At 38.8% G+C, this 15,292-nt stretch overlaps 1 protein-coding gene and 1 long non-coding RNA gene across 6 annotated transcripts; both read right to left on the bottom strand.

Annotated features, from left to right (window-relative positions):
- Positions 1-504: 504 nt before the first annotated feature.
- Positions 505-6,015, bottom strand: LOC9271241 (tobamovirus multiplication protein 1). The gene is made up of 11 exons (XM_015777251.3): positions 5,696-6,015; positions 3,386-3,476; positions 3,260-3,312; positions 2,942-3,034; positions 2,767-2,838; positions 2,286-2,358; positions 2,152-2,197; positions 2,003-2,066; positions 1,638-1,691; positions 952-1,029; positions 505-878 (listed from the first exon to the last, which is right to left on the bottom strand). The coding sequence occupies exons 1-11, from the start codon at positions 5,885-5,887 to the stop codon at positions 786-788; spliced, it is 909 nt and encodes a 302-aa protein (XP_015632737.1). The 5' UTR covers positions 5,888-6,015; the 3' UTR covers positions 505-785.
- Positions 6,016-12,426: 6,411 nt separating this feature from the next.
- On the bottom strand, positions 12,427-15,155 carry LOC107280310 (uncharacterized). Of its 5 annotated transcripts, XR_010739807.1 has the most exons (5): positions 14,589-15,155; positions 14,227-14,333; positions 13,977-14,137; positions 12,782-13,132; positions 12,427-12,688 (listed from the first exon to the last, which is right to left on the bottom strand). It is a non-coding gene; the product is annotated as an uncharacterized lncRNA (long non-coding RNA). The 5 variants fall into 5 exon arrangements; XR_003241253.2 differs by having other exon boundaries at positions 12,782-14,137; XR_003241254.2 differs by having other exon boundaries at positions 13,977-14,333.
- Between the last annotated feature and the right edge of the window lie 137 nt (positions 15,156-15,292).

Genomic DNA, 15,292 nt, shown 5'->3' on the forward strand with positions numbered 1-15,292 from the left:
GAATCGATTAATATCTGCCACTGAGATTTTGCCCTGGTATGGTGGTTGCTGCGGTTCTGCCCGAATTTATTTTGGTGGTTAAAGTTTCATCGAACTCGTGATTTCCCTTGATGGTTCCTGTGATATCTAAGCAATGCATGTTCGATTACCTCCATCCTATATCTTGTAACCGTACGGTGTGACATCTCATACTACAGGTTCCCATGTGTTCCGTCGTCATCATAGGATTTGAGCGCACTGAGTATTAAGACTTCCGGATTTTTCCTATTCTCGGTTGAGTTTCCTGCATTTTTTCAAATGGCACTAAACACTGTTAATTTGTTCATCTGATCACGTCCCACCAATTACAACGCATTACAACCACCTTCTGCTTTCAGCACACGGATCAACAAGACATCGGTTATTGGCGTTCTATAGGGGTGGAGATATGACCTATATTTAAGTAGGAGCCGACTTAAATCACAACAATGCTCATCCGTTTGTGAAAGATCACGCACAACCTGATTTTATCAACATCACCTATTCAAATTTATAAGTTACTGATGTAATTAACTCCCAACGGTAAGTTTTGTTAGGCAGAACAAAGTATAAATCATCTGATAATATTCTGGTCTCAAGAAATATAAAGCCCAGAAAAATGGGTCAGGAGAGGACAAAAAAACCTCTTCCACATCAGAAGCATGACATAGATGACCCATCAAAACTACTTGAAGCTCAGCTCAAATATCACAATTCTCGCTCTGAAACAAGTTTTTGGAATGCTTGTGACGACAAAACCAGCCCTTCTAACGAATAGGGTGGTACTGTGCTGATACTCGTTTCGGTGGAAGCTTACGGAGGATGAATAGGACAAGAGCAGAGGGCAGTATCTCCGTTAACTGTAGCAGGAAATAATGTATTAGAATATACAAGGGGCAGAATTAGGGACAATGAGCTTTTGATGGTACTTACCATATAGTAAAAGAAATCCAGTATTGGATGATCCAAAACCTCAAGAGATAGATCAGGATCAAATGATGACATCGCCACCTATCACCGTATTAATGCGATGTATAGTTATGAATTTATGGGAAAAATAATGATAAATGGGAATATGACAGCACCCCTTTGTGCAGGATCTTTGAACTATGGATGCTAAAGGCTAAAGGTGCCTCATATTGAACTGCAACTGCTAAAGGCTTAAAGGCTAAAGGTATGGATCTTTTAAATAGAAAATACAGTAGGAGCCTCTCCTGCTGTTTTCGAGTAAAAAAAAAGGCAATCAGATGACATAATCGAACTGAACCAATCAGATGACAATTTATTGCATTTGGGAATCAGACATGTGCATAATCAAACTGAACTACAAGAAAAAAAAACTGAGATAATTTTATTATGTATACTTTTGGCATGTCTGAAATTTCTGATATAATCAAATTTAATCATCATTAATAACAATTTAATTCGTTAAATTTGACATTACTTTGCATTAATACAAATATAAAATTATATACATAACACAAAATAAAATATCAAAGAAATGTGGGGGTAAGATAAGATATGTGGACATTAAATAGAGTGATAACTTTTGTGACTGTATGTCTGATGTACTATTAACAATAAATATTTGCATGCCAAAAGGGATCAAATACACTCACCACAATGCATCTTATCAAGAAACATGTGAAGCAAATTGCTGTCACAGTCCCAACCTGAAACAATTAAACATACACAGAGTTAGCATGCACTTGAACAAGGTCAGTCATACATCTAAATCTACAAACATTTTTCTCATCAGCATTCATTATAATGTACAATGTTTCAGCATTCAAGTTAAATGTTGAAGTTTCACATGGTTTCAGTGTTTGTAAATGAAAAATTCTATGTTTCAGAATTCAAGTAGAACTAATCTTTCACGAACATAGTACACAAAGCAAGAGTACAGAATCTATCTTCAACAACAACTTTAATAAACAGGAGAGCAAATGTGCATATATTGCATGCTAAAAATAAGTGTAACGACCTCATAGAGCTTCTTTCTGCGGCCCTTTGATTCAATCGGAAAACGCCTCAGCATGAAAAATAGCCTAAACAAAAGAAAAATATATACATATATCATCAAAATGAACAACTTATTGAAAGGAAAAATGCAATATCAATTGAACAAAATACCTTCCACCATAAATTAAGAATCCCAAAAGAGCTAAGAATGAGACAACTGCAAATGAAGAAAGAATAATCAGCGAGCTATACAGCTGACAAAATGATTAGACAACTTATCGAACAGAGGAAAGGACAGAACATACCTGATATAAAAATTTTGCTCACAGGCTCTAGCAGAGGACTATCATTTGTCCCAAGGTATATCCAAATACAAACCTGCACAAATATTCCATTAGATATGTTTTACGGTTACAGAATGATCAACCAAGCAACAACTCAGATACATTAAATACGCAGGATACAAGATGAATGCAATTGACTGTGCATATTACTTTCATGGTTAACTTAGTAGAACAATTATCATGGAAAAATCATATGAAGAATATAAGTACCTCCGTCCAAAATAACTGCAGTTTTAGGAGTGGGGTAAATTAAGAGGGAGGGAAAATGACCCAGGTACCCCCTATTGAATGGGGGATGGTTGGGATTTGGGAGTGAAGAGTAGTTGAGGGCAAGATAGAGAGAAATTTGAATGAGAGATGACTGGTGGAACAAGTAGTACTATAGAATTGCGCTTATTGTGGGACAGAGGTAGTACAATAATTTGAGTATGTAAGCACCAACCTGGATTACATATATAACACCATTAACTGCCATGTATATAATCCTTAGCTTGTCAGTGGGAAGATTCTTAGCCTATTAGATATATAAACAAATTAACAAATAAGTAAAAAAACACAATCATTTCATGGATTAAAAATTAAAAGGAACATGAAACTATAAAAGACATAGTTAAAACCTGATGGTATATTTCTGCCCAGAACAGCACAAGTAGCGTGTATGTCGAGAAAAATAGAAGACCAGGAAGATCCAATAACACCAAAGTATACACCTATTTAAACATAAAGAGTTCTGATGAGCAATCCAGCTAGAACACAAACATTAAAAATTAGGAAATCCATTGAAAAGTCCACAAACAAAGCTAGGTGTCGTGAAGTAGAAATATAATTTACACAAGAGTGTTAGTCCAAAATCAATTCATATACTATATATTATAATACCGAGAAAAAAAAACTCAAAACTTTTAGACTCATCAGCTTAAGTGAATGGTTCTTACTTTTGTTTGAAAAAGGAACACTTGAGCATGAAATCCAAACACGACAGCACGAACTGCAAGATGGCACATATAGTAAATAAAAGTTGATCTGAAGACATCAAACAAAACAAAGGAGCACAACATTACCTCCGTTTACAACAAAGTTCATCAGATGGAAAACCTTCTGGGTAGTCCAACCAAATTCAGGCACTCGCAACTGAATTCTGATCAATTGAACCTTCAAAAGGAAAGAAATTGTGGCCACTCATCATCTTGGAAGTTCAATTAAAGGTAAAATCACCATAAGATAATAATAAAATAATGTCAATTACCACATCAATGACATGTTGATATATACATAAATGGAACTAAACTTTATTCCGCTGTCCAAATAAATCCTAACATGTTCCCAGCCAAATACATAAATGTTATATAGGTAACACTCCACATCAATAATGACAAAACAAGGTTCGTACAAGGTTGATTGCACAATTTAGAAAAGAGTGAAGTACATGGGCGGTCTCTAAACTTGTGCCAGTGTGTCATCTAGGTCCCTGAACTCCTAAAATGCATTTTTAGGTCCCTTAACTTGCCATGTGTGTTATATAGGTCCAAACGGGTTCTAACCCACTCGATGCGCTGACGTGGCAATGCCACGGTGACACCTCCGTGTTAGTGGAATCCACATGTCAAGCATATATAAAAAATAAAATTAAAAACCATATTTTCTCCTCTTAGGTAGACAGAAAAAAAAGATAAAAATTCTAAGGTAGAGAGGAGAAAATATGTTTTTCTACTTATATTTTTTTCTATGTGACTGACACGTGGGTCCAACTAACACGTATGAACTATCGTGGCATGCCACATCAGCGCATGGAAGGGGTTGGAGCTCATTTGAACCTATATGACACCCCAAAACAAGTTCGAGGACACGAAAATGCATTTTGAGAGTTTAGGGACCTAGATGACACACCCGCACAAGTTTAGAGACCGCTCGTGCACTTCACTCTTTAGAAAACATTAGTGCAAAAAAATGTAACTATAGGAAGATAGCAATAGCAGTCTCCTCACTTTTCAGTAAGTGTAGGATCTCTTTGAAATGAAAAAGCCATCTGCTTAGATCACATGAAATGTATACTCCACAAGACAGCATAAACATTTTCATTGAACCAACTGAACTCAAAAGGATTAAGAAATGGAAAAACCATCTGCCTTTATCTCACGAAACATATACATATTCACTTAACCAACTATTATCTCACGAAACATATACATATTCACCTAACCAACTAAAGTCAAAGGAAACTTAATGTGTGACCGTGTGAGAAAAAGAGTCCTGCACAATGCAGTGCCATATGAGCTTCTTGGACTAAAACACGAGTGCATAACAATACCAAAGCAGTATTCCCTCCTAGAGAAGAACAAGAATAATCCAAGTCAGTGGAGCGCGCACAGTATTATGCAGCATGAAATGCAAAACATAACAACAGCAAAACATAAAATCCCATTAATATTTTCAGCTGGAGATTAATTTATTTTGCGCCCCCCCACCCCTCCCCAACCAAAAAAAAACTAATAATAAACTGTTTCAAGCCAACACAATTTGGCCTTTTGTATTTTTTTTTTCATTTGGATGACAAACAACATGAAGCTGTGGTCATGTCACAATACTACAAAGGGACACATAGTTCATACCTCTTTTCCCCTCATCTTGGAATTAACATGGCAATAAGTCAGTTTTTTTTCTTGGCAATTGTCCTCCAAGATCTTTATTTGTATTGATTAACTATTTCTTTTAGATACTTCTAATCAAAGAAAAGGAAAGGTTGTGGTGCCTATGGTAGCTTGAATGTACATAAAACATGTTTCTCCACGTTATTCCAAAACATTCAAGTGGCATGTGATTTAAAACGAAGGAGGTGGAAGGGCATACAAATGTAAGACACTATGCACATGTAAAATTTGTATGCATTGTATCCATAGCAAAGGATTTTTACAGTTAATTGAAGGAATCCATAAAACCTTTAGGTTTTATAAATGATGCTTATGCAGTTGCAGTCGAAATGCTCAATCAAAACAATAGGAAACTACCATGATTCCACCATTCACTAACTAGAATCACATGCTAGTGTGAACATACGCATAATCGGGAGGAATATTGAACTAGTTCCAATCTGCAATAAGGTATATATGGTATAGCAATATAAGCTTGGTGAGAAACGGCCACACACAAACACGAAACGCAGTGTAGGAAAGCAACTGTGAATGCATCAGAATCTAATGACACAGATACCGCCCAAATAATTAACCAAACGGGCATCCCTACCCGTAACCTGACACATCAAATGTCCAGATCAAGCAGTCAAACTTATCCACAAGCCCCGCCATGAGATGGGGATTAGGCGATTCGCCCCCCCGGGGGGGGGGGGGGGGTTAGGGTTACACGAGGGGGGTTACCAGCGCGACGGCGGAGACGAGCGCGTAGGCGGCGGAGAGGGAGAAGAAGGCGCCGTCCTGCCACGCCGGCGACCCGTTCACCTCCTCCCACCAACCCCGCAGCGCCAGCGCCAGCGCCACGGCAGCCATCTCCGGCGTACCCGCGAGCGCCGTCGCCGTCGGCAGGGACGGCGAGGGGACCAGCTTCCTCATCTCCGATCTCCCACCTCTGTCTCTATCGCCGTGTCGTGGTGCGGGCGTCAGCGAGAGAGGCGATAGCTCCTCTTCCTCCTCCCTCCTCCGCCTCCTGGGAAGGAAAGATCGAGTCGAGGAGATTAGGCAGGCGGCGTCTCCGTCTCGAAAGGCCCAATCAACTCGCTCGCTTCTTCACTTTTGCTGCCTGAGAGTTGAGATGTGGACGCGCTGAGACGTGGACATGTGGGGCTCCGCCGCGACCATGGCCCACATGTCCGCGGCTTATTCGCTTACCACTCGTGCAACTCATCCAGCTCCCGCTTTCGGGTGGACGGTGCATTGGTCCACACAAGTTATCGAAGATCAGGAATGGATCTCCATTCCAAAATATATATAGATAGGGCCTGTTTGTTATAGCTCCAACTCCTAAATTTAACTTTAGGAGTTGGGTTTAGAGTGGAGTTGTGAAGCTGTCTAAATTTCATTTTGTGAGAGAGCTCCATCCAGCTCCACTCCCAGTTTTGGTGGAGCTGAATCTGTTTGGCTGAGCTCCACGAGTGGAGCTGTGCCAAACAGGCCTATAACTTAATCTAATACTTCCTTCTCCCAAAATATAACTACCTAGTACGGGATGTGGCATTACCTAGTACAGTCCTGTCCAAATTCATAGTACTAGGTAATGTCATATACTGTACTAGGTAACTACATTTTGGGACAGATGAAGTATTGAATTATATCCTATCTAATACTCCCTCCATCTACCTTTGATAGTCATATTTCATCTTGGCACACAGATCAATGATAAGTAATTCTACTTATCATCCATTTAAACATGCTACTAGTCATTCCTCGTAAACAAGCGATTCATTAATATTTACATTTCACGATGCTCAAGTAGCCAATCTTGTGTGGAAGAATGGAGAGTTATGCATTAAATCCGAGAAAGTCATTAAGATGATAGGTTGTTGAATTGAAATATGCCTATCAAAAATAGAATTTTCAGATTTGAAAATATAACTATCAAAAATAGATGGAGGGAGTATTAGGTCAGGTTTCTATGGAACTGAGAGATTACGTTTTAATTTATTATCGTTCCCACAAATCTTATATAAAAGATTTTCTCTAACAAAGAACTCTAGGAGAAATTCAATCCTATCAAAATTCCTATTAAAATATAGAAATTTGCAGGAGTTCTAACATGAACTTAAACCTCTTAAAATAAATCATTCGTGTATATCTTTCTTCTCTGATTCCTGCGTTTTCCCGCGCTCGGTCATTCCTATTGTTTACAAGCATTTTTCAATCCATAGGATTTGAGTTTCTATGCCACTTTAATCGTGCATTTTTCATGTTTCCTGTATGTTTGAGAATCATGCATTCCAAAGGAGGCCTAAATTAGTCTTAGGTTGTGTTCGACAGCTGAGGATTTCTCTCATTCTCCTCGTGCAGGCATCCTGAACTACTAAATGGTGTGGTGTTTTTGCCAAAAAAATCTATAGGAAAGTTGCTTTAAAAAATCATATTAATCCTTTTTTCAAATTTAAAATAGTTAATACTCAATTAATTATGTGTTAATGGCTCACCTCATTTTACGTATCTTCTCAATCTTCTCTTTTCCTCTTCTCTCAAATGCAGACCCCCTTTGATTTGAATGAAAAACATAAGAATTTTGTAGAATTTTAATTCTACATGATTTTTTTTCTATATAGCCCTTTTCAAAGGATTGAAAAGTATATTAAATACTACTACATCCATCTCAGAATATAGCAACCTAGAACTGAATGAGACATATCCTAGATGTATCGTAGTACTACGATTTTGGATAGCCCTCTATCATCAGTATGAAATTCCTAAGGAATCCTCAATCCATACAAGTTTTATAGGATTTTTAACCTAGAGGTCCAACCACATGAAAAGTTCCCTTTTAGTCATTCTCCCTCATCTAATTCTTGTGTTTTTTTATCACAGTTGAATTAAACGATTATTTCTATATTTTTTACGTGTTTATAATCATATATTTTACACTTGTATTTTTGCCCAAATTCTATGGTTTTTTCTCTTCCCCCGTTTTATCAATCTTGTGTTTCAAAGGAGCTAAAAGTGGTGTGATAAAATACATTGTTATACTCATCTATCTACCCTATAGTTCACCAATTGTGTCTTACATTCATCATTTATCATTGATCGGTCAGGATCATCTCACTCATATCCAACGCCCCTCGTCGCTCCCACCTCCCTTCTCTCTGCCACAACCCCCCCCACCTTGGATCGCGATCTCCTCTGTGTCTCTCTCCCATCGCTCCCCTCTCTCCCATGTGTCTTACATTCCTCATTACTCATTGATCAGTCATGATTGTCTCACTCAGATCCAACGCCCTTCGTTGCTCCCACCTCCCTTCTCTCTACCACAACCTCCACTCCCACGCGGATCGTGATCTCCTCTGTGTCTCTCTCCCATCGCTAATCGCACACCTTCCCTTATCTCTCTTAGCCACCAAGTGTTCCCCTTACTCTTGTCCATACCACCCTCAATCTCCACCTATGCACTCGTCTTCGCGTCGCCCCTAATACGCGCTGTTGCAACACCTAAATCTGTGGCGCCGCTCTCTTTTGTGCCGCCCTGATCCGCGTTGCTAGATCACTATCGCTGTGGCCATCGTCGCTTGCCTCTTCGATCTCCTCGGCACCATCATAACTCCGTTGGTCAACCTCGCCAATTTCCTCCGCGCCGCTGACGTCGGATCGTCGCCATTGCCATGCCTCATTGATCCCCTCCGACAACGCGATGTCACTGCCGCCTCCTCTGTCTCAAGCGCCATCGACGCCGATCCGTACTCACGCCACCGCCCACGGTTCACCACCGTCACCCACAAATCGCTGTCGAAAAAACCTTGACATCGTCTCAGGCTCCGGCACCACCATTCTCGATTGAGGGCCATGTACAAGTTCATCTTCCCTTCTTCCTCAGCCGCTCGGCCCCCTCCCCTCTACCACGCCCCGATTTCTTCCGTGTCGAAGACAGTGGTCCAGTGCTCGCTCTATGTCGATGTTGACGGTCGTTACAGACCAACTTCAACCATCAATATTCCTAAAAATGATAAAGAACCGGCACTACTCGCATGCATATTTATTTAGAAATAATCTAGTTCCACATGTACTTGGCAAAAAATTTGAATACAATAGATTACCTTATAAATAAAGGAGAAATGGTGGAAAATACAAGTTCAACCAATCAGAGGTCGACACATGGCATACAGATGGATGGAAGGGCCCACAAACCCAATTAAACACATGTAAATGGGCCCAACCACTATGTCACTGGACCAAGGACCCACCAAGAAGAGCCCCGGATGAAGGACTAGGCCAGGGGGACCAGCCAGGGGTCGCCGAGACCCAGGGCTAGCCCACCTGGCCCTCAATTTTCATGTGCTGGTAGTTACCAACCTTCCAAGGCGGTTGTGACCGTTTCTACCATAAGAAATCGCCATAGAAGGGACACTTGGTAGCTCAAGAGAGAAGATGCTCCTTTGGATGCTTAGAATCTCTACTCCCCAAGTCTTGTCCACCACTATATAAAGGGCACTCTTCCTCTCCTCCAACACACACCAAGAAGGAATCAAGAAGAAGAAGCTCTCCTTAGCTATTTACACTTTGTTCTAGTGCTAGTGGAGTTAGAATTAGAATAGTTTCCTAGTTCTTCAAGTTTTTCGGAGAATTCGGATATTGTTCTAGTAGCTTATATTCCTCTTGTAAGACTTTATTCTATAATGAAACTTTCTTCTTTATATAGTCTTGGTCCTTTACTTCATTTGCACAATTATTTGAGTACCAACTCTAGTCTAGGCTTGTCTTGTATTAATTATATGGCTAGCTTACCAGAGATATGCAATGGTATTGGCTTAGTGTTCGTTCGTATGATTGCTCTATGTCATCTGCAGAGATGTAGAGTAATATTTAGTAATGTAAGCGCGATGCTTAGATTATTGAATATCATTAAGTGGTGCTATATGCCACGGAACTGTAGAGGTAGGCTGCTGATGGTGACAGCTCAGTACAGATATTCCTCCAGTGCGTATATAGGGCTAAGAAAGGTTCATGATGCGAGTACTCCTCCATATCTATAACCAATTGGATGGCCATGATAGATTATCGTAAGGAACTCGGTAATCAGGGGTGGTTTCTCGATATACCAGGAGAGCATAGCCAGGGGATTATAGCCATATAGTTGTACATTAGCAAGTGTATATACTAAAATGACTATATATTAGAAGTATAGAAATGTGGTTTTTCTTTTTTTTTCATGCACTAGAAAAGAAATACCCGTTCATTGCAATGGGTGATGGCTATTTTAATCATATTGTTAGTGTACGGTTTAACTAAGGTGAAATTTACTATGGGAATTTGCATGATCGAGCTGCAATCAGGAGTCCGATCATCTCAAGCTAGCATGCAAGATTTTTAAAAGTGATTTCTTATATGTCTCCTTCTGTATTTCTAAAAGCAAACAAACTTAAAAACTGACTCAAGCACGGATTTGTATTTCCAAATGCGAATGAATTTAAAAACCGACTCAAATACGGATGACATACCAAAATACCGGTAAAAACATCTTCAATTTTTATAATAGTAGAGATTTAGATTAGATTTATTATTGAGTGAGAGTATTCTTATAATGTTCTTCAATCAACCCTTTACCTTATAATTGATTAACTCCTATATAGACTTTGATCTATATAAGTGTGATGTGAATTAATAACATTGTAATCTAGGTGAAATGCTACATCAGTATATCCGTACACTTGCGGATTATATATGTAACCGTTAGAAATACCGACTAATATTTCTGGTACCATTGCTGGGGATAATGTTCGTAGTAATGTTGTTAAGAAATATCAACAGTCGACACGGTGCTCTATGGGTAGGCTGCTCCAGTCAGGTCCTGATCCTAATCACCTGCGAGCTCCACTAATTCAATCTCTATTCTCCTTTCACTATTTGGTATTTGGCCCTGTTTAGGTTTTAACTTTTTTCTTTAAACTTTCAACTTTTCCATCACATCGAACTTTCCTACATACACAAACTTCCAACTTTTCTGTCACATTGTTCCAATTTCTTCAAATTTCCAACTTTAACGTGGAACTAAACACAGCCAAAGGTCAGTCTTCGTTTGATGGACTGATCATGATTTAAGCAATTAATCACACACTTGGTCAGTCTCAACCAAAACAATTAATCAAATTGGGTTGTCCACTTGATTTTATGGGACCGTTCATTGGTATAAAAGTGATCTCATCCCCAGACAACAACCAACAACCACCCCCCCCCCCCACCCCTACCACAAACACCCCCAATTGTCCACGGTCGAACTAATCCTCCCAATCATCTGAAGGTATAATAATATCTGAAGTTATGTATGGGCATTAGGAAAGTATTTTCTTCAACCATCCTTCCACATTCAATCATACCTCATTTAAAAAATTTTCTTCTCGACTTTAATATTTACTAAATTATTTGAAAACATTTATATTATAGAATAGACAGAGTATTCTATCTATCATACTTATGCCAATAATAAAGTGGGCATGCCATACTCTAATATCTATCTATTATATTATTAAAGGAATAGAAAAAGGAGCCTCCACGTTTGCTTTCAAGGCCTAGAAATTCTCACATTAATCGGAGAAAAAGAAAAAACAGAGTACATATAGAAATACAATTTAGAAATAGTTAAAATTCGGAATTAAAACTAAGGAATATTGGAAGAGGAGACTGGAGTCCATATAGAAATACAATTAGGAAATAACTGAAATTTGGAATTAAAAATAAGGAATATTAAAAGTAGAGTATAGAGTCTATATAGAAATACAATTAGGAAATAATAAAAATTTGAAATTAAAAATAAGGAATATTAGAAGTAGAGTATAAAGTCCATATAGAAATACAATTAAGAAAAAAAAAAGAAATTCGGAATTAAAAAATAAGGAATATTAGAAGTAGAGCATAGAGTCCATATAGGAATTTAAAACTAACTAAAATTTGGAATAAACATAATAAAATTAAAAGTAGAGTTTAGAGTCCGTATAAAAATATAATTTACAAATAACTAAAACTCGAAATTAAGAAAAACATGGGAAGAAGAGTTTAAAGTCAATATAGAAATACAATTTAGAAGTAACTGAAATTCAAAGTTAAAAATTAGTTTAGAGTCCACATAGAAATACAATTAGAAATAATAAAAATTCAGAAATAAAAATAAATAATATTGGAAGAAGAGCATAGAGTCTATATAGAAATACAATTTACAGAAAATTTGGAATTAAAAAAAAGAAATATTAAAAAACAAGTCAATATATATAATTTACAAATAACTAAAATTTGATATTAAAAATAATTAATAACTAACACGTATATAAAATACAATATTAATATTACACATTAGTAGTTTTGTAAAGTTATTGCAAAATTTAAAATTATGTTATCATTTTAATATATTTGAATAATATAATGAGAAAACATACTATATGATATTATATGAGAGAAAATATAATGATGCTAGCCGCGCAAAAAATATACTATATGCTATTATATGAGAGAAAATATAATGATAATAGCCGCGCAATCTGCGCGGACCACCATGCTAGTTCTCTCTTAATTTAGGTGTGTTCTTAACTCTTAAGTCATGGTTTCCAACTTTATCCCTTTGTTTTCCGCGCGCACAAACAAAGGGATAAAGTTGCTCAACTCTTAAGTCATTGCTCAACTTTATCCCTTCGAGATCCAAAGAGTAAAAACCATCCATCGAACAAGTAACAATGAGCTCTGCACAGAGGCAACAAGGTCATGAATATAATTTCTTTGCAAATTCTACGGGCACAATGTATCAAGAATAGATAAATATTTATAATAACTAACTTGGATTTGAAGGATGGAATAACAATGACTTCGTGATCCACGTATGTGCTGAGAAAAGAAAAATAGAAACGTTGTTGCTCCACGAGTAGAAATTCCCAATCCCCAGATTTATGAAAAAATTGAGCAAAAGAAACCGAGGTTACAATCAGCTCGATCAGGATGGCGTGCTTCTCTTTGTACGAATACTGAAACATCAGAATGAAAAAGAATATTCTATTGAAATGCTCACATTTTCCGAAAAGGAAAAGAAAATTGATCGAAAATAAATTAGCGATATATAAATCCTAGAACAATTGTGGCCACGCCAATTCTGGATACATCAACCAGTATAGCGACTTGATGAGGTGAAACCTAGCCAAACAAACAAATCAGTAATATTCTCAGGGGCATAGTAACAGTATTTTTGGGACCACAACTAATTACAGCAATACGCCAAAACATAAAATTTAAGTAGTGACAAATTAATACTCGCCTTGCTTTATTAATCTCTTTCACAAAAATATTTTCATATTCACCAATCGTGATTAGAGTTAAACCATAACAAATTGCTTCCATATGCATCTCTAGTCCAGAGTGCAGTTAACGGACAGACTTTCAATAGCTAGTCAGCTAGAAGCTATGCTGCATCACTCCAGGAGAAAATGGTGTTTATCCACAAAATTTTGTAATTGAGTGATTTCAAAATTAGACAATTCATCATAGCTCCCGTCCATACCAACTCACATCAATCCAAATTGAGCATGCAAAAGCACAAACTAAAGTACACTACAGCATATAAAAATAGATCATTGAAGGGACAAGAATCAAATTTTGTGTCTGTCTGTCTGTCTGTCGAAAAGTGATCGAGAATAGACAAGTCTCCCAGTCTACCATACAACTTGGAACTGCATATATATCAAGTTCGAATCCAAATTATAGCTAGTGAAGCAACAATAATAATGTGATAAGAAAGTGATCTAGCTAGCTGCATACAACTTCCAACCTCCAGCAAGGACAGAAGAAATATGTAGCCCTCTTTTCAGTTTTGTCAAGATTGAATGCTACATAGTACAAGATGATTTAGGCTTTTGTAAAAAGTGTATTATTTTCTTGTGTTAGTTCATGATAGCTTGTCAGGTTTCTAATTTGCATCTGTCAGTAATTCAATTCATGACGATGTCTGAAAATGAATTATTCATCTTTAGCTTGATCTCACCTATAGTCTCCAGGTAGCACCGTAGGCTGCTGCTCCTCTGTGCCCGCCCAACAGTGGAACCATGACGATATGTTCGGGTCACCTTTTGGTTTTAGTGGTAGTTTGCATGTTGTTCTGGAACTGAATTTGGCAAGTGCGTTACTTTGGTCAGATATATGAACCTGAAACGTGTTTCTAATTTGGTCAGATATATGAACCTGAAAATGCACATATGAAAAATATGATTGAATGGTGGTGAGCAGTGGAGGACTTCTTAGACACGGCATCGTAAGGCATGAAGCAAATGGATGCATGGCTGCAGTTGGCAGATTCATCACTTCTCCGGCAAGCACATAACTGGCTAAGAAGAAAGATCACCTGAAATGACAAACACTAAATCAGACTATACTCAAAGAAAGAAATCATTTAGTGCACCAACTACATGTTATGCAATTTTGCCTGTCTTGATTCTAACCAGAAATAAATCATTATGCAATTGCCATAACGGAGTGCTCTTAATGGGCCTGTGATGTAAGCGAAATATTTGCTACTCGGGATTGATTATTCATTCAAACCTAAGGTCCATATTACCACTAAACACAACAAATAATCTGCATCTTTGATGATCAATACCACGATTATGTGAACACCAACCAACTTTGATGACGGCAAGTTATGGTGGTGGGTTCCGGATCGAGCTAGATGTGGTAGCAAAGCACGGAGGTGGAGCAGACTGTGGCCCTGACGGGGTTGCCGTGGAAGGGTCAGTGCCTCGTGACAACCGCAATGGATCGGCGGCGTCCACATCGAGGCAGGCGTCGCGGGTCCAGAGGGGATCCCGCAGGCGAGGTCTTTAGGTGCAAGGATGGTGTAGAGGTTTGATTGGGGCGGACAGGTTCTCAACAACAGCACCTGGGCCATGGATGATGGATCATCGGGGGCAGCGCGGATGCAGACCGGGGGCGCGGAGGTGAGGGAGGGATCGCCGCGCGCAGGTGGCTTCTTTAAATCCTGCGGCAAGGATGCAGACCGGTGCGCGCAGGCGGCAAGGGAGGAGATCGCGCGACCGGCGGCGCGATTAGGGTTAGGGGAGGCAATGGCATGGTGAGAGGGATGCGGGAAGGGGCGCCGTCGCGCTGGCAGCGTCGATCGGTGGGGCGTCGTGAGAGCGCGAGGGAGGAGGAGCAATCTGAGAGGCGTGATTTTCGGCTGACGGGGATGGGTGCGGGAGGTAAGGCTGAGGGGGAGACTTCGGGTGATCAGAGCCGTTTGATTCAATGATTTCTGTCCGTTGGATTTGATGAATGAAGTATAAAGAATGTAAGACCCTGTTAGTG

Source organism: Oryza sativa, chromosome 3, assembly GCF_034140825.1.
Source record: "Oryza sativa Japonica Group chromosome 3, ASM3414082v1".
NCBI classification, from domain to species: Eukaryota; Viridiplantae; Streptophyta; class Magnoliopsida; order Poales; family Poaceae; genus Oryza; species Oryza sativa.

Coding starts and splice junctions, on each gene's coding strand:
- LOC9271241 (XM_015777251.3), bottom strand. CDS start 5,887: ATGAGGAAGCTGGTCCCCTCGCCGTCCCTGCCGACGGCGACGGCGCTC. Junction 3,477..5,695: donor TCGTCTCCGCCGTCGCGCTG/GTAACCCCCCTC, acceptor TTCCTTTTGAAG/GTTCAATTGATCAGAATTCA. Junction 1,030..1,637: donor TCTTGATAAGATGCATTGTG/GTGAGTGTATTT, acceptor ATACGGTGATAG/GTGGCGATGTCATCATTTGA.